This window comes from Oryctolagus cuniculus, chromosome 8 (assembly GCF_964237555.1).
Source record: "Oryctolagus cuniculus chromosome 8, mOryCun1.1, whole genome shotgun sequence".
NCBI classification, from domain to species: Eukaryota; Metazoa; Chordata; class Mammalia; order Lagomorpha; family Leporidae; genus Oryctolagus; species Oryctolagus cuniculus.
Window position 1 is genome coordinate 93,801,190 of NC_091439.1, and position 24,489 is coordinate 93,825,678.

General features: G+C 39.4%; 1 protein-coding gene across 1 annotated transcript in view; it reads left to right on the plus strand.

Moving 5' to 3' along the window:
• The window catches only part of GC (GC vitamin D binding protein), a 47,631-nt gene that overhangs the window by 16,452 nt on the left and 6,690 nt on the right, over window positions 1-24,489 (plus strand). Inside the window, 10 exon segments of the mRNA NM_001082204.1 lie at window positions 1,822-1,891; window positions 3,270-3,402; window positions 6,698-6,909; window positions 8,565-8,697; window positions 9,006-9,100; window positions 10,498-10,627; window positions 12,188-12,390; window positions 13,607-13,736; window positions 14,226-14,323; window positions 16,036-16,168. Of these exon segments, the coding sequence (NP_001075673.1) occupies window positions 1,822-1,891; window positions 3,270-3,402; window positions 6,698-6,909; window positions 8,565-8,697; window positions 9,006-9,100; window positions 10,498-10,627; window positions 12,188-12,390; window positions 13,607-13,736; window positions 14,226-14,323; window positions 16,036-16,168 (1,337 nt within the window).

Consider the following 24,489-nt stretch of genomic DNA (forward strand, 5'->3'; position numbering starts at 1 on the left):
TAGACTAGACAGGCAGTCTTCCAGCCAGGCACAGGATCACCTACATCACCTGAGATGACTTTCCCAATATTTTAAGCTAGGAGGATAAATCAGTAGTTATCCCACTTAGAGACTATGCCACTTATCCACTTCTCATATATTCTCAGAATATATAATCAAAGGTGCTGGGAAGTTTCCTGGACTTATTTGTGTAAATGAAGCAGGGGAAAACATAATTCAATATGCCCATTCTTCGATGTAATAAGTATGTTCAATAAGCAGGTATCACCATCGGTGTAGAACTCACCTCTGCCTGCAGTAACTACCTCTTCCTGAGTAGACTCAAACTCTGTTTTCTCATGATTTGTTGGTTCACTCTCAAATATCAAAAAGTCTCTCTCTTCCTCTCAAATGCCAAAAAAAAAAAACCACTTCATTTCAGTCATGAGAATGTTTGACTGTATTTAATAGCCAACAATATGGAAATTCATTGGAACTTGAAGCCATTCCCTGCTCAGGCCTCTTCCTGTCTTGTGGCATGTGTTAGGAAGAAAGTATGGACACTGACCTCTCTCCTCTGCCTGCTGTCATCTCCTCCCATCCATCCTCTCCAGTCTGCTTCTGGCTCTCGAAGGCTAACACGAGGAAGGAAGAAGCTAGCAGGACAGGCAGCAACAGAGAAAACCAATTCAGTAGGCAACATAGTGTATTCAGCGTCATTCCCTGTGGTGACGTATGTTCAAAGCAGACATTTTTGCTGGTGGGTTCTTTAATGCTCTCTCTTCCATCATCCCTGGAAATCTTTTGCACATAGCAGCACTTTCAGAGACCACCTTGGGACCTTAAGACTCAATTTTCAAATCATCCACCTCCATGCAGAGGTGTCCCCTCTGTTGGTAGTTTGCTCTCCAAATAGCCCTTAGGGTTGGGGGCGGGGGCAGTAAAGACAGCTCTAGGCCAACCAGTTTGTTGTCCTGCTCAGTCTACATCAGTCTGCAGGCCACACTACTGATTCTCACCCATGGCCCTCTCCTTCACTTCACAGGCTGCTAAGTCATTCCCTATCCTTTTAGGTTTCTCTGACTTCAAACACCTGTCCATTGTACCCTATACTCTAAAGATTATCTACCAAGATGGCTGAGAGATTTCCTTGAAGCCCCTCTCACTATGTTTGAAGAGAGGGGAACACTCCTCACTTTTCCCCCAGACTCATCCTACAGACAACTTTCTCCAAGTAATACTTTGGATAATTCCCATCTCTTACTGCAGAATTCCTCATATCTCCCATACAGCCTGCACTTGAGTCACAGGCACCCATTATCAGGCACCCCCTGGAAATCCTGTATTAGAGGGGCTGGCCCCTCACTTTGGATTGGAGAACATCCCTGCTTATCATTTGGGGAGGGAGGCAATTCTTTTTGACTTGCAGGCTTTATGTGAAACATTCACACACACACACACACACAAACACAAATAGAAGGAAAGGAAAGAAAAAAGGTAGAAAAGAAGGTGGGAGGAAAGGAGGCAGAGCCCCACGTTAGCACTGAGCCACACACACACATTCTGACTCACTGGCTGCTAGATCCCCAACTTACCCACTTTCAGTATCAATTCACTCTTTATTTTTCCTTCTACCCATTGAAACATAATAGCAGGTCATAAAATGGTGGTTCATTATGAGAAAAAGCTAAAAAAAAATGCACCCCAGAAGTGAAATTGCATATAGATTGAGAAAATGCTACTTTCCCCATAGATTACATGGAAACTCACTTTTTACATGTATATTGAATATGCTATTCATTCAAAAGGAAGTGACACAATTTTTCTATTTCTGGTTCCTAGGCCGAGACTATGAAAAGGATAAAGTCTGCAAGGAACTTGCCACTCTGGGAAAGGACGACTTCAGAACTCTGTAAGTGTGCAGCACACATGCACGCTGCTGGTCACTGGACCCTGAACGAAATTGAACGTGAGCACTTCTGTCCAACTTGGAGGAGCAAACTGACTAAGATTTAGAGGATCATTGTCCCAGGGTCAACAAGGGTAGAGATGTCAGGCAAATGGGGAACATCCAGAGGTTCTAGTTCAACGATGGTTACTACAGTCTGAGGATCTATTGCCAACGTTTTCAAATGAGCTAAAAAAGAATGGGTGTGTGGGGAGCAACTCGGACTAGACTAAGTTACTGGAATTAAGACTTATTCTATGCATCTGCTCTCCCACAATATGGCGCTGAGAAGGGAGAAACAGCTTCTACGCAGCTCCCTCCAGTTCAACCAATAAACTGTAGGACCTGCTCCTGATTGGAGGAGAGCAGCGTACTCGGCGTGTGGGTAGCAGAGTTGGGATTGGTGGAAGAGGACTATAAAGGAGGAGAGAGACAACATGCACCAGGAACATTTAAGGGGAACATCTATCTGAAGGAACACCTGTGCAGCCCCCGAGCGAGCCGGCGGTGTGCTGCTCCCCCGAGGAAGTGGGGAAGCTGGCAGGGGGAACCGCCCTTCCACGGAGGTGGAAGGGACGGTAGCCAACCCGGGAAGAACCAGCAGCAAACCCGGGGAGGGCCGAGCAGACGAAAGAACAACGCAGGGTCCTGTGTCGTTCCTCCACGAAGACAGGGAGCGACATGGGTGAACACAATTATCTAAAGTAAACCAAAATGCAATTTTACTGCCAAAGACTCTGGCAAATGAAGGCATTGAAGGCCCAGATTCACTGCGGGAGGCTTGAGAAAGACAATACCAGGCTGGGATGATGGAACTATTAAGTCCAATTTCTACTGCTTTCTGAGTTAAATTTGCTTAGGATAAAAACTTTTTTAAAATTAAACCTCATAAATTTCTCATTAGCCAAATAAAAAAAGCAAATGTATGAAGTAGCCCACTTAAATATTGAACAGAGGTCATATTTATTTATTTGAAAGTCGGTAGTACGGAATGGGAGAGAGAGATCTTTCAGCTTCTGGTTCATTTCCCAGTTGGCTGCAATGGGCAAAGCTGGGCCAGGCCAAAGCCTGGAGCTTCATCCAGATCTCTCACATGGGTGGCAGGGGCCCAAGCATTTGGAATATCCTCCGCTGCTTTCCCAGGCCATTAGTAGGGAGCTAGATTAGAAGTGGAGCAACCAGGACACGAAATGAAGCCCATATGGGTTGCTGGCATTGCAGGCAGTGTCTTTACCCACTGTGCCAAAACATCGGTCCCAACAGACTTCATATTTTAATATGTGCCAAAATGTATTGAAAGACATCAGTTCTAACTAATACATTGCCTTATTCTTCCCCCTAGATCACTAGTACTGTACAGCAGGAAGTTTCCCTCTGGAACATTCGACCAGGTCATGAAGCTGGTGAAGGAAGTTGTCTCCTTGACTGAAGACTGCTGTGCCGAAGATGCTGACCCTGGCTGCTATGACAACAGAGTATGTCAACATGGCTGGTCAACTCCATAGCAGCCCAGAAGGCAGTCACAACAGGCCATGCTGTATCTTGGAGGAATCTTAGACAGCAACTCCACCTAACTTCCAGTTTGGGGAAAATACATAGCTTGTTATCTTTAGAGTCAAATTAATTCTCACCGAACAACTATTTTCCCTATTATATGTTCAAATGAGAAAACTGGGCAGTAAAGTAGCTTAGTGATTACTGAGCATACTTTGCTTGTAAGCAGTGGGCATAGGATTTAAGTCCTATTTTATTGGTATAAATGTGAGACTCAAAAATACCAACTTTTGAACCTCATGAAATAACTCTAATGCTTGCTGGGGGCTGGCATAAACCGCCTCTTGCATTGCAGACACCTCATACTGGAGTGCTAGTTTGAGTCTCTGGGGCTAAGCTTCTGATTCAGGTTCCTACTAATTGCCTGAGAAGGAACTGGAAGATAGTTCAACAAGCCTGGACCCCTACCACTCGTGGGAGACCAAGATGGAGCTCCTAGCTTGTAACTTTGGCCTGGTCCAGTCCACAGTGTTCAGGCATTTGGGGAGTAAATCCCTCTCTCTGTCACTTTGCCTTTCAAACAAATAATTTTTTTTTTCAAAACAGATATAACCCTAATATGTTCTGTATCATTTAAAAGCTTGTCCATACCTTTATCATCATTCCAGGATGGTTATCAAATGCCCTAGAATAATTTTCTGCTGGCCTCAAATTATTTACAGGTTGAAAAATGACCATGCGGCCGGCGCCGTGGCTCACTAGGCTAATACTCTGCTTTGCAGCGCCAGCACAGCGGGTTCTAGTCCTGGTCGGGGCGCCAGATTCTGTCCCGGTTGCCCCTCTTCCAGGCCAGCTCTCTGCTGTGGCCAGGGAGTGCAGTGGAGGATGGCCCAAGTACTTGGGCCCTGCACCCCATGGGAGACCAGGATAAGTACCTGGCTCCTGCCATTGGATCAGCGCGGTGCACCGGCTGCAGCTCGCCAGCCGTGGCGGCCATTGGAGGGTGAACCAATGGAAAAGGAAGACCTTTCTCTCTCTCTCTCTCACCGTTCACTCTGTCTGTCAAAAAATTTTAAAAAAAAAGTGACCATGCATACAAACAGTAGGTTCTGAATTTTCTCCCCTGCAATGCTTATGCAGAAATTAAATGCTGAGATGACAGCTTTCAAAATATGCACAGTAACTAAAAAAGGTAAAAAGTGGGCAGCTTCATCAATTCATTAATGCAGTCATATCTGATGCTAATGATATCTTGATACTTTTTGATAAAGTTCTCTACAGACAAATTGGACACACTACTCATGCCTGCAACAGCACACAGAAATAATGCTCCAAAGATCTACTTAGGATATAGTCTGTACAATGAGTATTCTTTTTATTTGAACGATTTAGTTGTTTATGTGAAAGGAAGAGTCAGAAAGAGAGAGAGAGAGAATCTTCCATCAGCTGGTTCACTCCCCAAATGACAATGGTCAGGGCAGGCACAGGCTGAAGCCAGGAGCCAGGAACTCTACCTAGGTCTCCCATGTAGGTGCAGGGGCCCAAGCACTTGAGCCATTTCCTGCTCCATTTCCAAGCACATTATCAGGGAGCTGGATTGGAAGGGAAGCAGCCAGGTTTCAAACTGGCACTCACTCAGAGGGAATGCAAGCTTTGCACGCAATTGGCTTAACCACTGCACCACAGTGCTAGCCCCACAATGAGTTTTCTTATTCGAAACTGACTTATCTGGCCATTCTCTGTTTTCAAAGAATTATTTATGCAGTTTCTGCCTTCACTAAGTCCATAAACACCTGTCATTTGCATCTGACCTTCTACATTATCTTTAACTAAACAAATGTCAAATTACCAACCTTGGTCATGTTTTATTTCTATCTTACTTTACATATTTGCTATCATATCCTTGACCAGAGAGAAAACATCTGGACATTCCTGAAGCTTCAGAGAGCAGGGATGGCATTGACATTTTTTGTACTACATTCTTCTTTCTCTGGCTTATTCAAAGCATTTTAAAACATTTTATTTCAGAATATTTTTATACTAACAAAAATTGTGATGTAGTAATACAAAGAATCGCCATAGACTCCATGCCCTGCTTCTCATATTAACACCTCTTATTAGTATATTTGTTACAATTAATGTATCGTATCCAGCTTTCCCTCATTTTTTTAATCCAAACTTTGATTTCTCCCACTTCCTCCCAAGCTCTGGTAATCCACATTCTGTGTTCAGACTGAGGTTTGCTTGCTTGTTAGCAGGAGCTAAAAACAAACAAGGGAGAACATTCAGTATTTGTCTTTCTGTGTCTGGCTTATTTCGCTAGACATGATGTCCTCCGGTTCCAGCCATTTTGCTGCAAATAACAGGATTCTATTCTTATTTATAAACAACCTCACTACTATGAATATATATCCAAAAGATATGAATCATTGTATCAGAGATACCATCCCTCCATGGTTATTTGCAGTACTGTTCACAATATCAACATATGGAATCAACCAAGGTGCCCATCATCAAATGAATAAACAAAATGTGGTATGAACAGAATAGTATTCAAAGCATATTTTCACAATATGCTGACACCTTTCTTTTTCAACACTTTCAAAAAGTACTGACACTTTTTCCTTTTCTTTCTCTTTTTCTTTTGAAGAGAAGTAATTTGAAATAGGAAAAGCAGAAAGTTTGCCAGGGAGAAAAGTAGAAAGAAAACAGAGACTGGTAGAAAAACAGAGATAAGGAAAACAAAGAATCAAATACTTAAGTACTGAGAAGCTAATAGTTGGTAGATGGGCTAATGATGAGTGTTGGCTTACACAACTACTTCATCACTTTGGTTTGCTTCATTCACAGGGAAGGATCTATAGAAGCTTTTCCTTAAAAATGATTAATTTATAAAACAAGCATAAGGAGTCAAACTACTTTTTCCTCTATAAACCTCACAGGAACTTTTTCCATGACAGCTATTTTTCATCTTTATTGTTTCGCTATGAAAACTGTTCCTATACTTTTATATCAAATATCACATTGTTTCCCAAAAAAAGAACAGTTTTTGGCTGGTTGCTCTGGTGGTGCTTGGTCCGCACACACACACACACACACACACACACACTTTTATAAATAAAATCCTACTCTTGCCTATAATTACTTAGCTTGTCATGTTGACAAAGCATCTCAAGGACTCCTTGGCATGCAAAGTTGCATACAAATGGGAATTTTAGAGTTTTAGACCAAGATGTTACACTGAAGTTATATGGAACTTCCTTTAACTCCTTCCAGACCTCCGCACTGTCTGCCACGTCCTGTGAAAGTGACTCTCCGTTCCCAGTGCATCCAGGAACCGCTGAGTGCTGCACCAAAGAGGGCCTGGAGCGGAAACTTTGTATGGCGGCCCTGAAACACCCACCACAAGAATTTCCTACCTACGTGGAGCCAGCTAATGATGAAATCTGTGAAGCATTCCGTCAAGATCCAATGGAATTTGCTGACAAGTAAGCTGTTTCCATCATGAGTAGAACTTTAAGGCATAAGAAATCAGAAATGAATCTTATCTAACCCCCCAACACACACACCTCTCTCACAGTAACCAGACAACTTCCCATAAAGAGAACTTGACTCTCACCCAAGGAGCCCTTCCCCTCCTCAGTGCAATTGCTGTGACTGCTTTTCTGACTCACAGAGCAACTCCACTATCCCAACTTCCACCCACCAGCCCTAGTTCTACTATCTGAAGCAGAATCACTTGGGTCCCCTGGCCACATGACACACATTCAAACACGGATCAGTACCTATTGATTCCTCTCATACTAGAGATTCTTGCATACTCCGTATAATAGAAGCAACTTTATTGTTGTACATAGTTCAAATTCTTAATTTCCAAAAAAGTACAAGAAATGAGTTTTTTCTTCAATTCTCCATGCCACCAGAAACAGTTGTGAGCATGACATATGTACTATAAAACTGAATGTGTAATTTTGAGCTTATTGTTAAACATACAGGAGAAACCACATTATAGTCTGATAATGTTCATCTTAGAAGGCCATAAAAATGAAAAAAGAGAAAAATCAAATAGTTATTATATAAAATTATATATGTAAACTGAATTTGTTATTCAAATTGGTCACATTTTGTATAGAATTGGTTGGCTTACCCATTCCTGTGAATTTTCAAAAATGACTTTTCCTAAGATTTCAGTCTTTCAGATAGAAAAATACTTGTTTCTGAAATTTAAAATGGCTTCTTTCAACAAATATATAAACCTTTTCAAAGCAATTATCTAGACTAACAACTGATACAAGTAACAGATGGTAAATCCAGGGGCCGGCACTGTGGATCAGCAGATTAAGCCAGTGCCAGAAGTGCTACATCCCATCTGGTTGCCAGTTCAAGTTCTGGCTGCTCCTCTTCTGATCCAGTTCCCTGCTTATGCACCTGGGAAAGCAGCAGAAAATGGACCACATGCTTGGGCCCCTGCACCCATGTGAGAGACCTGGAAGAAGTTCCTGGCTCCTGGCTTTCGGCCTTAGCTGGATCTGGCCATTATGGCAATCTGGGGAGTAAACCATCGGATCAAAGTTACCTCTCTCTCTCTCTCTCTCTCTCTCTCTCTCTCTCTTTCTCTCTCTCTTTCTCTCTCTCTTTCTCTCTCTCTTTCTCTCTCTCTTTCTCTCACTCTCTCATTCTCTCTCTCTCTCTCATTCTCTCTCTCATTCTCTCTCTCATTCTCTCTCTCATTCTCTCATTCTCTCTCTCATTCTCTCTCTCATTCTCTCTTTCTCTCTCTCTCTCTCTGTCCTCTAATTCTGCTTTTCAAATAATAAATAAATCTTTTAAAAAAAGGGTAAATACATTCACGAAAACTAGTTTAATCAGCGGTTTAATTCATTAACAGCTACCATGGACAAGGCACCTAGCTGAACACTGTACAAATAAAGGGACAAATGGCCTCTCAAGATGACCACGAGGGAATTCAGAAAAGAATCTTAAATGAATACATTGACTACAAGTTTTAAGTATAAGTCTGTTTCTAAATCCAGAACATGCATCCGGCCTTCATCAAAATACTTGTGAAAAAAATCCAGTTTTACTTTCCCCAAATTTTTTGACCAGTCCTGTTTTCCTTCCCCGCCTGCTCCCCTCTCCCCAGATTTCTGTATGAATATTCCAGTAATTATGGACAAGCTCCTCTGCCAATCCTAGTCAGTTACACCAAAAGCTATCTCTCCATGGTCGGGACCTGCTGCACCTCTGCCAGCCCAACCGTATGCTTTCTGAAAGAGGTAGGCTCCATTTTGCTTATGTTATCATTATTGTGCTGCATTCTTTTTCCTTGGTAATAACATTCCTTTTCATCATTGGGAGACGCTGAGGTTCTACAAGAAGTAAATATCTCTAACACACATCTTCACATTTTGTTACTTGGAAAATAAACATACCATCTCTGGAAAAGAAATTTTGATAGTTTTTGGTCAGTGTTCAGTTTTACATTAATTGATGATATAAAATTAATGTTCTGTTTTTGCCATATATTCACACTACCTTCAATGGATCTTGACCACCTAATGAGATTCTCTCTCTCACGTTTTAGAGACTCCAGATTAAACATTTATCACTTCTCACCACTTTGTCAAATAGAGTCTGTTCACAATATGCCGCTTATGGGAAGGAGAAATCAAGACGCAGGTATGGATTAGGCACCATGATCTAATTTAAAAGTTTGGTTCTGCACCATCTATCCCTAATATTAAGCTTCTCTAAAAATATGTTTATAATAGAAGATAGAAAACACAGTCTTATGTTCCAATGATCTTCAGAGATATGACACCATTCTTTTCTCTGCACAGCGAATAAGCAATAAAGAACAAAGCTAGCTGGTAAAAGACACAAAATGAAGGAACCTAAGTAAAATAAGCCAATTGCAAAAGAACCAATATTCTATAATTCCACTTATGTAAAATATTTAAATTAATCAAAATTATGGAAACAAATTAGAAAGGTAGTTGCCAAGGGTTGGGTACGGGTAGGAGAACCAGCATTTAATGGTTATAGAGTTTCCATTTTGTAAGATGAAAAATTTGCAGAGATCCATTGTACAACAATGTGAATATAATTAACACTACTGAACTGTATGTCTTATAAACAATTATGATAATAAATACTGTGTTTTCAAAATTTTTAAAAATAGTAATTATGTCCCAGTGTATTGATACAGAAATAGCATTAGAAGATATTCCTGATATGTGAAAATGAAAATAGTATACAATAATCCTTTTCACATATGTAAGCCTTATAAATTATTTAATGATTATTTAAGTCTATGGTGTAGGGCGATCAATGTTATTACTTCTTTTATTTTAGCTATAGTTACTAGGTGAAATTATAAAACTTTTTTTAAAGAGTCCACAAAATGCCACAAAAATGTAACATTAGCCTTGGGAATAGAGTCACTAGTACTTTCTTTATTGCTTTTATAAACCTAACATTGTGGCCGGCGCCGCGGCTCACTAGGCTAATCCTCTGCCTTGCGGCGCCAGCACACCGGGTTCTAGTCCCTGTCGGGGTGCCAGATTCTGTCCCGGTTGCCCCTCTTCCAGGCCAGCTCTCTGCTGTGGCCAGGGAGTACAGTGGAGGATGGCCCAAGTGCTTGGGCCCTGCACCCCATGGGGGACCAGGAGAAGCACCTGGCTCCTGCCATCGGATCAGCGCGGTGTGCTGGCCACAGTGGCCGTTGGAGGGTGAACCAACGGCAACGTAAGACCTTTCTCTCTGTCTCTCTCTCTCACTGTCCACTCTGCCTGTCAAAAATAAATAAATAAATAAATAAATAAATAAATAAACCTAACATTGTAAGGCATGCTTCAACTAGGTAGATTTGGCCAAAGAGCAGAGTCATTGGAGGTGGCTTAATTTTGAGTCTGTGGCTTTGATACATAGGATCTGCCACATGCCAAATGTACTCTGTGCAACTGGTGAGGGGAAAAGTTAAAACTATGATGTAATCCTGCAGATAGTGTGTTCATAATGAGGCCAGGAAAACTGCGAATGTCAGTAAGCTAACAAATTCACTTTTACATGTCTAGCCATCTCATAAAACTAGCTCAGAAAGCACCTACTGCTGCTCTAAAGGAAGTTTTGCCGCTAGCTGAAGATATCACTAATATTCTTTCCAAATGCTGTGAGTCTACCTCAGAGGACTGCATGGCCAAGGAGGTAAGAATCCTTATCACTACTGTCATCATCAGTGACGAGTACTGATTGCCAGGGGCTCTTCTACACTGCTGTTCATGTGTATTATCTTAATGGATCCTCTATCAAAAATACTCATATATGCTTAACTATATGTACTCTATGAAAAAGACTAGTATATGCTTAACTATTACAGATAAGGAAACGAAAGTGTAGTAAGGGTGAGTCATTTGAGACCACCCAACTAGTGTCAGAGGCCACGGGCAATAACAAGATTATCTCACACCCAAGCCCCTACTCTACTGCATTTTGTGCAGTAAATATTTTTTGTGGTATCAGGCTATAAAGTTTATTACTTCTTTTATCTGTAGCTACTAAGTGAGTTTAAAAAATGTTTTTTTGAATGACTCAAGAGGGGCTGGCATCGTGGCTCACTTGGTTAATCCTCTGCCTGCGGCACCGGCCTCCCACATGGGCACCGGGTTCTAGTCCCGGTTGCTCCTCTTCCAGTCCAGCTTTCTACTGTGGCCCGAGAAGGCAGTGGAGGATGGCCCAAGTGCTTGGGCCCTGCACCCGCATGGGAGACCAGGAGGAAGCACCTGGCTCCTGGCTTTGGATGGGTGCAGCACCGGCCGTGACAGCCATTTGAGGAGTGAACCAATGGAAGGAAGACCTTTCTCTCTGTCTCTCTCTCTCACTGTCTAACTCTGTTAAATAAATAAATAAAAAGAAAAAGAAAAGACTCAAGAGCCAAGAAACATAACCTTGGCTTATGAATAAAGAGATATTTGATTGTAATAAAAATTAGATATTTAAGTTGAATAGAATTTAAAATTCAGTTCTTTAGTCACATGAGGCATATTTCAAATGTACAATAGTACTGGACAGTTCAGACAGCAAGCATTTTCATTATCACATCAAGTTCTATCACACCATGCTACAAACTAATTAGAGGCCACTAATGTTCCTATAATTTGTTTTATAATTTGACAACCATTTCAAGGTTTTTCATCTTTTTCAATTTGTGTAATCCTTGCAAGTAGATGCAAATTGGAATGGTTGCTTTAGAGGAAGGTCAGTCTCCAAGGAAAGTCTTGTCGATGTCTTTATTAATTGTGTTGCCTGATCTTTTTCCATTAAAAATACTTGTCTCTTAATAAATATTTCTCTATAATGATGTTTACTGGCTAAATAGGATTCTACTATATATATCTGACATATAGATCTACAAAATATACCATATTTTTATTTGACCAATTCTCTAATTATTATATTTGGGTTGTGTTGGTTTTTCAATATTTTAAGCCACACTGCAGTTAAGAGTCTTATCTTATAGTTAAGAATTCCCTTTATCTATAATTGTTTTCTGGGTATAACTTCTTAGAAATGAAATTTTATATTTTTAAGGCTTTTAGTACATACTCATGAATTACCTTCACAAATAATAAATCAGTTTTCTTTCTGCAGGTATTCACATTAACTTATATGAACATGATGCCAGAGCTTGTCAATCTGTGCATGTCTTATTTTTAATTAGCTCAAGCAGAAAACTAACAATTCCCAAATTTCCCCAACTTTATATAGCTTCCTGAGCACACAGTAAAAATATGCGACAGCCTATCCACAAAGAATCCCAAGTTTGAAGAATGTTGTCAAGAAAAAACACCCATGGACATTTTTGTGTGCACTTACTTCATGCCAGCTGCCCAGCCTCCTGAACCAGCAAATGTCGAGTTGCCCACAAGTAAAGATGTGTGTGATTCAAAAAACATCAACGTCATGGATCAGTAAGTAGAAGTGACATGAAAGGTGTTTCCACTTTAAGTTCACTTGGACAAAAAGGAATCACAGTGTGGCCCAGATTGAGGGAAGGTAAGCTGTCACTCAGTTCAATGTAGCCAAATATTTGTATGCTGCTCAAGGATTTCAGCATTTGTTATTTGATTGTAAGTAGCTTAAATTCCAAAAACCCGATCTGTTGTAAAGAACAGCTAACTTTAATAGGAAGTTTTGGATGTGCAGGAAAAAAAAGCTTTGGGTTTCTAACTGTGGCTCTTCTCACTACTGGACATGGCCTAAAGAAGACTTGAACTTTCTGAACCTAAGTCTCCTCTTAATTAATGTGAGAATTATCCTTGCCTTACATAGCACACATGTTGCTAATGAAAAATGCATCTAGAAACACAGGTGGAAGTCAATGTCTATTTTTATGCAAAATGCTATGTACATATAAAATACATAATGGCACCAGAAATGTTTGTCATACCATTAATGAGTCTACTCTATAACTTCTAGATCAGAGTTTTAAATCAAAAACTTTAGTAAATCAATCTTTGTAATAGCACACGAACAAAGCACAGCCAAATATATAATAATTCAATTTGTTTTTACAGTATTGGTATTCACTACTATTGGATTGTAAAAGAATTAATAGGAAGAAACAGTAAACCTTTATCTTTTTTCCACCCATTTGAAAAAGGTCCTAAAGGAAATACACCCTGTGTTGCATACACTATGAGTATGCAGCATGAAATATCAATCAGCAATGTCAGACAGCAGAATTTAGATAGGACTGGAAATCTACCTTTCTAAAATGCTCATTGTTTTTATAAGTATTTAGACAGCAGTGAGGTAAAATATAACAAAAGAATATACATTAAACCATTTTCATAGAAAAGCCATATCACCTACTTACTAGATGTTTCATATAGAGTCACTTGTATTACATTTACATAAACAGTTTCAAATGCATTTAAAATATTATATTTTAAATATAGACATCTAACTATTGTCATAATAACTTCAAAGTATTAACATAATTTATTGAAAATAATAAATACCCAATATTTGGAACTACTGCACAATCCAGTACTTGGAATCAGTTTTGGAAAAATCTTTAAGATGCAGAAACCAGGTGCTCTGCCTTTATGATAGCTACCTCGCATGTCACACGTACCTATTTACACTTTACAGTGTATTATCTTCTACTCTCTCTCCTGCCAGGTATACTTTTGAACTAAGTAGAAAGACTCACATTCCTGAAGTGTTCCTCAGTAAAGTCCTTGAGCCAACCCTGAAAAGCCTCAGTGAATGCTGCCACTCTGCTGACTCCACTGCCTGTTTAAATGCAAAGGTATCAATTGAAGGATTTCCTTTATCCACCAAGTGGGTCAAGGATTGCAAATCACAGCTCAGGAATCAAACCTATCCCATTGTCTATTCATATATGACCTCCAAGCTAAGAATGGAAACATAGTTTTACATTTCTAAATCATTCATGTAAAAAAAATCAAAAAAGATTAATATATCACACATGAAAATCAAATTTCAATATTCATAATAGTTTCACTGGAACACAGTCGATCAAACATCATTGTTTATACACTGTGTGTCCCTGACTTAAAAAAAAAAAAAAACTGAGTAGTTACCATAGTGACTACAAAAAACCTGCACAGCCTGAACTATTTACTACCTGGCTTTATGCAAATAAAAAGTTTGCCAATCTCTAATTTATATAATAAATATCTACACCAATGCCATGTAAAGAATTCTGATTTGATGGTCTCATGAGTCAGTGTTTCAAGATAAATAATTCTGTTATTTTATTATTGTTTCCTCTTAGGGTCCTGTACTGAAAAAGGAAGTATCTTCATTCATTGACAAGGGACAAGAATTATGTGCAGGTTATTCAGAAAATACATTCACTGAGTACAAGAAAAAGTAAGGGATATGTTTTGACTATCTTCTAAATATATCAATAATATTTGGCTACTATGGTGATCTGAAAGTACAGTTGAAAATTTAAGATATTCTACATGAAGAATAAAAAATAAGGTGCAATTAAGAGTTTTTAAAAGCAGTCAAAATCTAGTATCTGTGCAAGAAAAAATCCACAAAATCTAGCATCTGTGTAAAAAAAGTCCAGTGTATCAGTGTATCAGATGAGTGGCCAATTAGAACATAGCCACAGAAACATAAATACAATGTATATGTGCAAGGACTTGGTTCAAAACAGCAAAATTAGGACAAATTGCCAACATTCCTGTCCCAAAGTTATTTGAAAAATTGCTGTATATGAACTGAAGAACTATTAGACTACTAAAATTTGCCTACCTTCATGGCATGTTGCTCAACATGGAAACAAACTTTCAATACAGGTAATGTCAGCACACCCCATCATGAACTTCCCAAAAACTGGAGCCAATGCTAATTATTAATAATGTGATACAATAGTCATATTTATCAATTAAGAATAAGAAAAATCACTTCTCTATAAATAAGCATTAACACCAAAATATTAGGATAATGAAAAAAGTTGTATTGGCTTCGTGGAAAGGGTTGCAATTTAAATAATTTCTCAGATCCTCCATTTCAAATAGTTTTGAGCAACCCAGACCTCATGCAAACACAAACAGAACTCCACCAAGAGATATTTCTGAAGAACCCCCAAAGTAAAACACCTTCCTCAACGAACCACAAGATGTCCAGTAGCAAAGTTCAAAAAAGAAAAACAAAAGACTAAGACTTCACTTCAGAATTTCTCAGGTATCAGAAAGCTGCATAACTGAGTAACATAAGAGAATATTACAAAAGCAGAATAGAAACTGTTAAACACAGTGATCCACATCAAGTTCTCTGCTAACAGCTTTGAACTCGAGGATCACACAGGGCAACTGAGTAATTATTCAGTCTCCATTGCAGATGAACCTGTAGCAGAACTGATATGGAGACTACTTAGTTGATGTATTTAAAATCCACTGCTGGTCCCTCCCCCTCTATTTTTGTTCTCGCAGTTCCTCCCCACTCTAACTTGCCTTCTCTCCCAGCTCAGACCTACTCATTTTGTGGATGCTTCTATGAACCAGTTCCCCCTTCCCTCTTGTGCCTTCCCAGCATCCACCTTGCCCATCCCAACTCTGGATAAATTTGGATCTCTTCCACGTCCACTTGTCCACTACAGGGCTGGCAAGGTTTTCTGGAAAAAAGTGTTAAAAACCAGGGCAGCTGTCCTTTATGAGGGCACCATAAGACGTATGAGGAAAGAAAACTTAAGGTTGTATGAGCTCCTGTGAAAAACACATTCCTTAAGGAACGTGAAATCTAAAACTGGAGAGAAGGTGAAATGTTAGAGAAAATGGAGGGCCACCACGTTGAAATACTGAGCAAGTGAGGAGGGAAAGTGTGGAATTCAAATTCAGCAGCAAAGCGTGTGTTTACTTTCATGATCTTTAACAGGGCCTGGGTTTCCCTCTCTCATCTTAAATTGTGTCACCAGAAAGCATTCCACAGGTATAGGAGTTTCTTGAGGAAGGCAAACATTTCTATTTTCACTTTTTTTAAACCATAAAAAAATCTGTAGTGGCTATCATTTTGTATTAGAAATGCTTGTAAAATACATCTGATGAAACCTGACATAAATAACGTTTTTTCAGACTATCCCAGCAACTAAGAGCAAAGCTGCCAGAGGCAACATCCGCGGAACTGGCAGAGTTGGTGGAGAAACACTCCGACTTTGCCTCCAAGTGCTGTTCCATAAACTCACCTCCCAATTACTGTGACTCAGAGGTAGGAAAACCTTACCTTCTACCGATTGCTGTGGATGACGTGAAGAACCCATGCGTTCATTTTTTATTGAAATGCAAATATGTGAGGCTTTTCCTGGTGTCACTAGAAGCACTGTCTCTAATGAATTTAAGAATCATTGTTTCTACATATTATACTCATTTAAAAGCAAACCGAGGAAATGGCATTGTGGCTCATGAGGTTAAGCCTCTGCTTGTGAGGTTCACATCCTGTATCAGAGCGTGGTTTGGAGTTCCAGCTATTCCATGGTTCTGAACCAGTTTCCTGGGAGGGAGCAGATGATGGGACAAGTACTTGCACTCCTGACACCCATGTGGAAAACCTGGACAGAGTTTCTGGCTCCTGGCTTCCGCCTGGCCTATCACTGGCTGTTGTAGGTATTTGATGACTGAACCAGCAAGTGGAAGATATCTCTCTCCTTCCCTCCTTCTCTCTCTGCTTTCAAAATAAATAAATATTAAGACATTTATGGGGCCGACCCTGTGGCGCAGCAGGTTAAAGCCCCAGCCTGAAGTGCTGGCATCCCATATGGGCACCGGTTCTAGTCGCGGCTGCTCCACTCCCAATCCAGCTCTCTGCTATGGCCTGGGAAAGCAGAATATGGCCCACGTCCTTGGGCCCCTGCACCCACATGGGAAACCCAGAAGAAGCTCCTGTCTCCTACTTTGAATTGGCTGAGCTATGGCCATTGCAGCCATTTGAGGAGTGAACTAGCAGATGGAATACCTCTCTCTCTCTACCTCTCTCTGAAACTCTTTCAGATAAATAAACCTTTAAAAAATAAAGACATTTATAATACGACAAAATGTTATACATTAATAAACAAAATGGGTTGTAAATACTGGCAGCAAAGAACAGTATAGTGTTTTCTAGTCTGTAGTTTGTAACCTACTGGTACCTTTTTAGAATGAAGAATGAGAACATGATATAACTCCCAGAGTCTCTCACATAATACAAGTAAATATTTCATGAAAATTTTATTTCATATAAATGTGTGTATTTACATAGCTATATATGTATATACATTATATACACACACACACACACAGGCAGTTTGATGAAGGAAATACTTTTAGAAAATAAAATGGAAGTGATGACATCAGCTTAATTAAACAAAGTTGAATTTAGCATTTTTGTAAAAAAATGCAAGGAAAAAATGCAGTAAACAATTTCTGAAGATCACATAAATGTTTCTTTACCATAAATTTTCTAAAAGTCAAAGAAAGATTGTTAAGGATATTGAAATGTGCTTCATTTTTAATTACAGATTTTTCTTTTATCACGTGGGTTCCAACTCTGAAAGATTCAGAAGTTAGAGCTCTATAGCTCTTCTAATTTCCCTCTACAATCCTCCCAAATCTTATAGTTCTTGGATTCATCGTCATTTCATTGTCTCTCTTCTGAGCAAGCATTTGGCTTGTTTGTTAAGATGCCCATTAAGATTCTCCTGTCCTATGGCAGAGGACCTGGGTCTGATAACCAACTCAGGTTTCCTGTTCATGCAGACTCTCAGAGGCAGCAGTGACCACCCAAGTAATTGGGCTCCTGCCACCCATGTGGGAGATCTGGCTTCAAGCTTCAGTCCCAGCTGGGACAGTTGCAGGCATCTGGGGAGTGAATCCATGTATGAGAGCTCACTTGTGTGCTCACATTTTTTCTCTCTCTGCCTTTCAAGTAAATTTAAAAAATTTAAAATCAAAATATCCCTTTTCTTCCTCCCTATCTTTCCTCCCACAGGTTCCTTCCCACAACCCCCTTTTCTCATTCTCTCCTTCTCTCTCTCTCTTAAATGTATTTACATAGTTGCCAGATCTTTTATTTCTTGTGCAAATCAGAGAAGGTTCTAGTCAGAGGTTTGATTTTCTAAGGATTGGTGTTTTGTAACCCACTGCATCTCAGGCCCATTGCTTTTCTCCTGCAAATCAAGGTGTGAGGCTGCTCCCTTGTGTTTCAGCTGTCTTTACTTATAAAGCAAGTGTGAGGGAAGGGAGCATCCAGGTTAGACTGTCCATGATTTGCAGACCTGTGTAATGCTCAACTTCTGCCATTTTCCTAAGTGTCTGATTTCCTTCACCAAGAAACCAAATGTGCCCTCCTCCCTGGAGGAATATTTTATCCACCGTCTTCAGAGTCAGCCCATTGGTTCACATCGTCCATTTACCTGTTACTCTTCCGCCATCATTTCCAGTACTTAGAATACTCAGAGCATAAGGGCAACCATTCATCTGACCTTAATGCTTTGTTACTATAGAGTGTTAAGTAAACAGTCTAATTTGGAGGCACTAGTGACAATTTAAAAATTTTGTTATCTCGTCCACTGCATTTCCAGAATATAGCGACATGATGAGAAATAAGTTTATGCCACATTATACTCACCCTTTGCTCAACTCTTTCTGAAGTTCATGGTATTGAGTTTCATCCCTTCCCACTCTGCAGATGACTGCTGAGATTTTTCTGACCACAATTTCACTATCGCTCACTTTGTTGTCTGCTGGGAAAGGAGCATTTATAATCCACTTGTGACTCATCATTTTTCTGTGTCTCTACAGAAAAGTAATTTAACTGGAATGTAAAGATCAATGCTATTTAAGCCAATAATTTAATACCTAACAGAGGATCTTTTAAGTGAAAGAACTTACATGAATTTTTGCTCATTTATTAAACCATGAAAGAACTAAAGCCTACTTTTTATTACAACACACTTGAAAATACCAAGAGATTAATAAAATCACAGATGTAGCAATGTTGGAAGAAAACCATGACAATCATCTAGCATAATTCTCCCTCGGTTAATCCTTTCTAGAGGTCATTTAGCTTTCCTTTAAATACTTTTTTATAGAAAACTTGTATTTAATAAATATAAATTTCAAAGTACAACTTTTGGCTTATAGTGGATCTTCTACCCATAACCACCCTCCAACCCACAAACCATCCCATCTCTTACTCCCTCTCCCATCCCTTTCTTCATTAAGATTCACTTTCATTTTTAATTATCTATATACAGAAATCAACTTTATACTAAGATTTCAACAGTTTGCACCCACAAAGGTATACAAAGTATAAAGCACTGTTTAAAGACTAGTTTTACTGTTAATTCACATAGTACAACACATAAAGGACAGAGATCCTACATGGGGAGCAAGTGCACAGTGACTCCTGTTGTTAACTTAACAATTGACACTTATATATGATGTCAGTAATCACCCAAGTCTTTTGTCATAAGCTGCTAAGGCTATGGAAGACTCTTGAGTCCACAAACTCTGACCTTATTTAGACAAGGCCATGATCAAAGTGGAAGTTCTTTCCTCCCTTCAGAGAAAGGTCTATTCTTTCCACTGGGATCTCACTCGCGGAGATCTTTCATTTAGGTTATTTTTTTTTTTTTGCCAGAGGGTCTTGGCTTTCCATACCTGAGATACTCTCATGGGCTTTTTAGCCAGATCCAAATGCCTTAAGGGTTGATTCTGAGGCCAGAGTGCTGTTTAGGTCATCTACCATTCTATGAATCCGCTATGCATTCTGCTTCCCATGTTGGATCATTCTCTCCTTTTTAATTCTTTCAATTATTATTAGCAGACACAAGTCTTGTTTATGTGATCCCTTTGACACTTAATCCTATCTTTTTGATCAATTATGAACTTGAACTGATCACTTGGACTAGTGAGATGGCATTGGTACATGGTACCTTAATGGGATTGATTTGGAATCCCCTGGCACGTTTCTAACTCTACCATTAGGGGTTAAGTCTGAGTGAGCATGTCCCAAACTGTAAATCTCTGCCCTCTCTTATTCCCACTTTTATATTTAACAGGGATCACTTTTCAGTTAAATTTAAACATCTAAGAATAATTGTGTGTTAATTAAAGAGTTCAACCAATTGTATTAATAGAACAAAAAAATACTAAAAGGAATAAATTAGTAAGTTGTTCCTCGACAGTCAGGACAAGGGCTGATTAAGTCATCATTTTTTCTCATAGTGTCCGTTTCACTTCTACAGGTTTCCTTTTAGGTGCCCAGTTGTCACAGATCAGGGAGGACATATGATATTTGTCCCTCTGGGACTGGCTTAATTTACTCAGCATGATGTTTTCCAGGTTCCTCCATTTTGTTGCAAATGACCAGATTTCATTGTTTTTGACTGCTGTATAGAATTCTATAGAGTACATGTCCCATAATTTCTTTATCCAGTCAACTGTTGATGGGCATTTGGATTGATTCCATGTCTTAGCTATTGTGAATTGAGCTGTAATAAACATTGACGTGCAGATAGCTCTTTTATTTGCCAATCAAAATGCCAAAGACATTCTTCTCAGATCTGGAAAAAATGATTCTGAAATTCATATGGGGGCACAGGAGACCTCAAATAGCTAAAGTAATCTTGTATAATGGAAACATAGCCAGAGGCATCACGATACCAGATTTCAAGACATACTACAGGAAAGTTATTATCAAAACAGCATGGTACTGGTACAGAGACAGATGGATAGGGGCCTGCACTGTGGCACACTAGGTTAAATCCTCTGCCCATGGTGCCGGCATCTCATATGGGTGCCGGTTCTAGTCCCGGTTGCTCCTCTTCCAGTCTGGCTCTCTGCTGTGGCCTGGGATAGCAGTGGAGGATGGCTCAAGTCCTTGGTCCCCTGCACCCACATGGAAGACCAGGAAGAGACTTCTGGCTCCTGGCTTTGGATCGGCATAGCTCTGGCTGTTGCGGCCATTTGGAGACTGAACCAATGGAAGGAAGGCCTTTCTCTCTGTCTGTCTCTCTGTGTGTGTGTGTGTGTCTTTAAACTATACCTGTCAAATAAATTAAAAAAACAGATGGATAGACGAATGGAACAAAATAGAAACACCAGAAATCAGTTCAAACATCCACAACAAACTCATATTTGATCAAGGAGCTAAAACCAATTCCTGGAGCAAGGACAGTCTTTTCAACAAATGGTGTGGGGAAAACTGGATTTCCACATGTAGAAGCATGAAGCAAGACCCCTACCTTATACAAAATCCATTCAACATGGATTAAAGATCTAAGCCTACGGCCCAACACCATCAAATTATTAAAGAACATCGGAGAAGCCCTGCAAGATATAGGCACAGAGAGACTTCTTGGCAAAGACCCCAGAGGCACAGGCAGTCAAGCCAAAATTAACATTTGGGATTGCATCAAACTGAGAAGTTTCTGTACTGCAAAAGAAATAGTCAGGAAAGTGAAGAGGCAACCGACAGAATGGGAAAAAAAATATTTGCAAACTATGCAACCGATAAAGGATTAACAAGAATCTATAAAGAGATCAAAAAACTCCACCACAACAAAACAAACAACCCACTCAAGAGATGGGCCAAGGACCTCTATAGACATTTTTCAAAAGAGGAAATCCAGATGGCCAACAGACACATGAAAAAATGTTCAGGATCACTAGCAATCAGGGAAATGCAAATCAAAACCACAATGAGGTTTTACCTCACCCCGATTAGAATGGCTCACATACAGAAATCAACTAACAACAGATGTTGGCGAGAATGTGGGGAAAAAGGGACACTAACCCACTGTTGGTAGGAATGCAAACTGGTAAAGCCACTATGGAACACAGTTTGAAGATACCTCAGAAATCTAAATATAGTCCTTCCACATGACCCAGGCATCCCACTCCTCGGAATTTATCCAAGGGAAATTAAATTGACAAATAAAAGAGCTATCTTTTAAATACTTTTATCTATTTTCATTTATAGGCAGAAATAGCCAATTTCACTGCCAGGTAGCTTCACTGAATTAAGCCTTGCTATTCCTTTCATAATTCCTATGGAACCTACCATGGCTATCACAGTCAATTAGAAAACATCTATTCTCTGTCAATAGCAACTCTTTTACACTTATTGTGTTTTTAATGTCTTGGGCTATTAGACTCAGCTCTCCAAGCATTTTAATGGAGTTTCGTTTTGTTACTGTATAGTGTTCAATAAATAGTCTTTACTTAGCTTGACAAATGGTGTTACATCTTGTTCAATTTTCTTTATAAACCTCAGGAATTCTGATTTCCAATTTCTATGTTTATAGTCTAATCCCAAACCTATTTGCTATTCTTGTTTGTAATAATATGAAAAGAATTTCAAATGATAGAGTAGAATAAAATCTTATTTGTTAAATTCTGCTGAAATATTTTATTATAATTCACACCATGTAAATTATTTAACATAAAAGCTGAAAAAGTTGGATTGTTAGATATTTTGGTCATTATGGACATTAAAACAATTATATGAATTATACCTTTCTTTCATACCAACTTGCTTTTAGTAAATCAAATTTAGGTTAATTTTAGGATGTTTTAACTCCGAAAAATAAAATCACCTTACCTAGAATTTGTTTGCTACTAGCACAATTGGCTATGAAGGTCTCAGTCATTTAAAAAATGAGTGTGTGGGACTTAAATATTATTTTAGATTCTAAAAGAAGTATCACTTCTAAAACCTTTCCCCTGTCCTTTTGTTATCCATTCATCCAGGTAACCCACTTCCCTTTTTGATATTATACAAAACAAACTTGAACACAAAGTGCATGCTTCTTTTAAGCCAGTTGCTTTTCAGTGTATGTTTCAATATAACATACAAAAGGCTCATGGAAAAAATGTGTTATGGAAAAAACTATGCATAGATTTCAAAACTTTGGCACCAAAAAAGGAATATTTTTAAAATTATTTGTTTCAAATCTTTGAGAGTCAGAAAGAGCAAGAGAGTGCAAGCCCAGGCACTGGTTCATTCCACAACAGCCAGAGCTGAGCCAGACCAAATCTAGGAACTCAGTCCAGTTCTTCCCCTTAGGTGGCAGGATCCCAACTGCTTGAATCATCACTTCTGTCACTCAGGGTGAAGTCAGGAGCCACAGACAAGTCTTGAACCCAGGCACTCTGCTATGGAATGTGAGCATCTTCACTGGTGTCTTAACTAATAGGCTAACTCTATACCTCAAGCGCATAATTTAATTCCATTTTTCTATGAATCTTTAGGAGTGCCCTTGCATTACCATTGCAAAAACATTTTTAGTTTCAACTGCCATGGTAAAAAGCCATGTCTAACTTTCTATTTTTCTTGCTTTATGATCATTAAATTTATAGCAGTGCTGCTGCTACTAAGTAGCCAATCTTTCAGTAATTGAAAAGAAGTAGAAGATGAACCCAGTTAAGACTCTTGTGCACATTTACTTATTTATAGCAGAGATTAGACCATCTGCGTTTCCCTCAGCCTTTCTAATCTGATCTCATAGCTAAGTAATAAGCTCACTCTTCTGTGACTTCATGCTATGGCAACATCTGTTGTAACAGCAGTCATTGTAACTCCCAATGCTTAGTGTAGTTGTGTGTCCCCCTACCGTATAAGATTTGGATCACAATTTGTCAAATCCCCTTGTCCCATATTTGCTTGGCAAACTTTTTCCTTAAAAGTAACGCTCATGTAGTTCTTTCACTCCAAGTTACTTATGCCCAGGGGATTGACCTCTGTTCACCATTCTCCGTATTCTTGGTACAACTGCTGAAAGAAGGGCCACAGGGGCTTCTGATCCCCTAAAAATGGTACAATAGGTGAAAATTTACGCCACCCTCATCCTCACCTTGAAATGACCAGAAACTAGAGCAATCAGTGTGATTTTCTTCCGGCTTTCCCAAGGCACTCTCAACGGATCCACCTGTTTGTGTCACAGAGGCCCATTTCCCTTCAGAAAAACACAGTTTAAAAAAAGACAAGACATGAAACATTTTTCCCCTCTTATCTTCATGCAGGTGTGGTATCCGCATGCACTCCTATGAGAACGCATTACTGTGCTTCCTCTCAGATGTGCCAGCAGAGTGCTAGTGGACACCACCTGTGACTTTCCAGAATATTCAGGAAGCCACTGTGATGTGCTGGCGTTGATCATTCCATTCTTGAAAACTGAGATAGATGCAGGTGACCAAGTGGGAGCTGTGCAGAAAAGAGTCTGACAACATAGTAAGCCCATCACCTCCAGTCTCCCACGTCAGGGAAAACTGGCGTTTCCATTTTTGATTTCCCTCTCTGTAGGGACAGATTTCATGACATGTGAAGCTGAACATCAGTATGCTTATGTGTATATATATTCATGGAACAACACAATTCTAAATATTAAGTTCTAGTTTAATTCCCCATTTATATACGGGTTGAATAAGAGTTACAGAGGTTGCATGTTGTAAGGAAAATGTTAAGTTTATTCCATGTTAGTCTGTGACTCTCTCTTTGTCATTGTTATAGATCTCAGCCCTAATTAGGTAATAATGACCAAAGCAAAATAT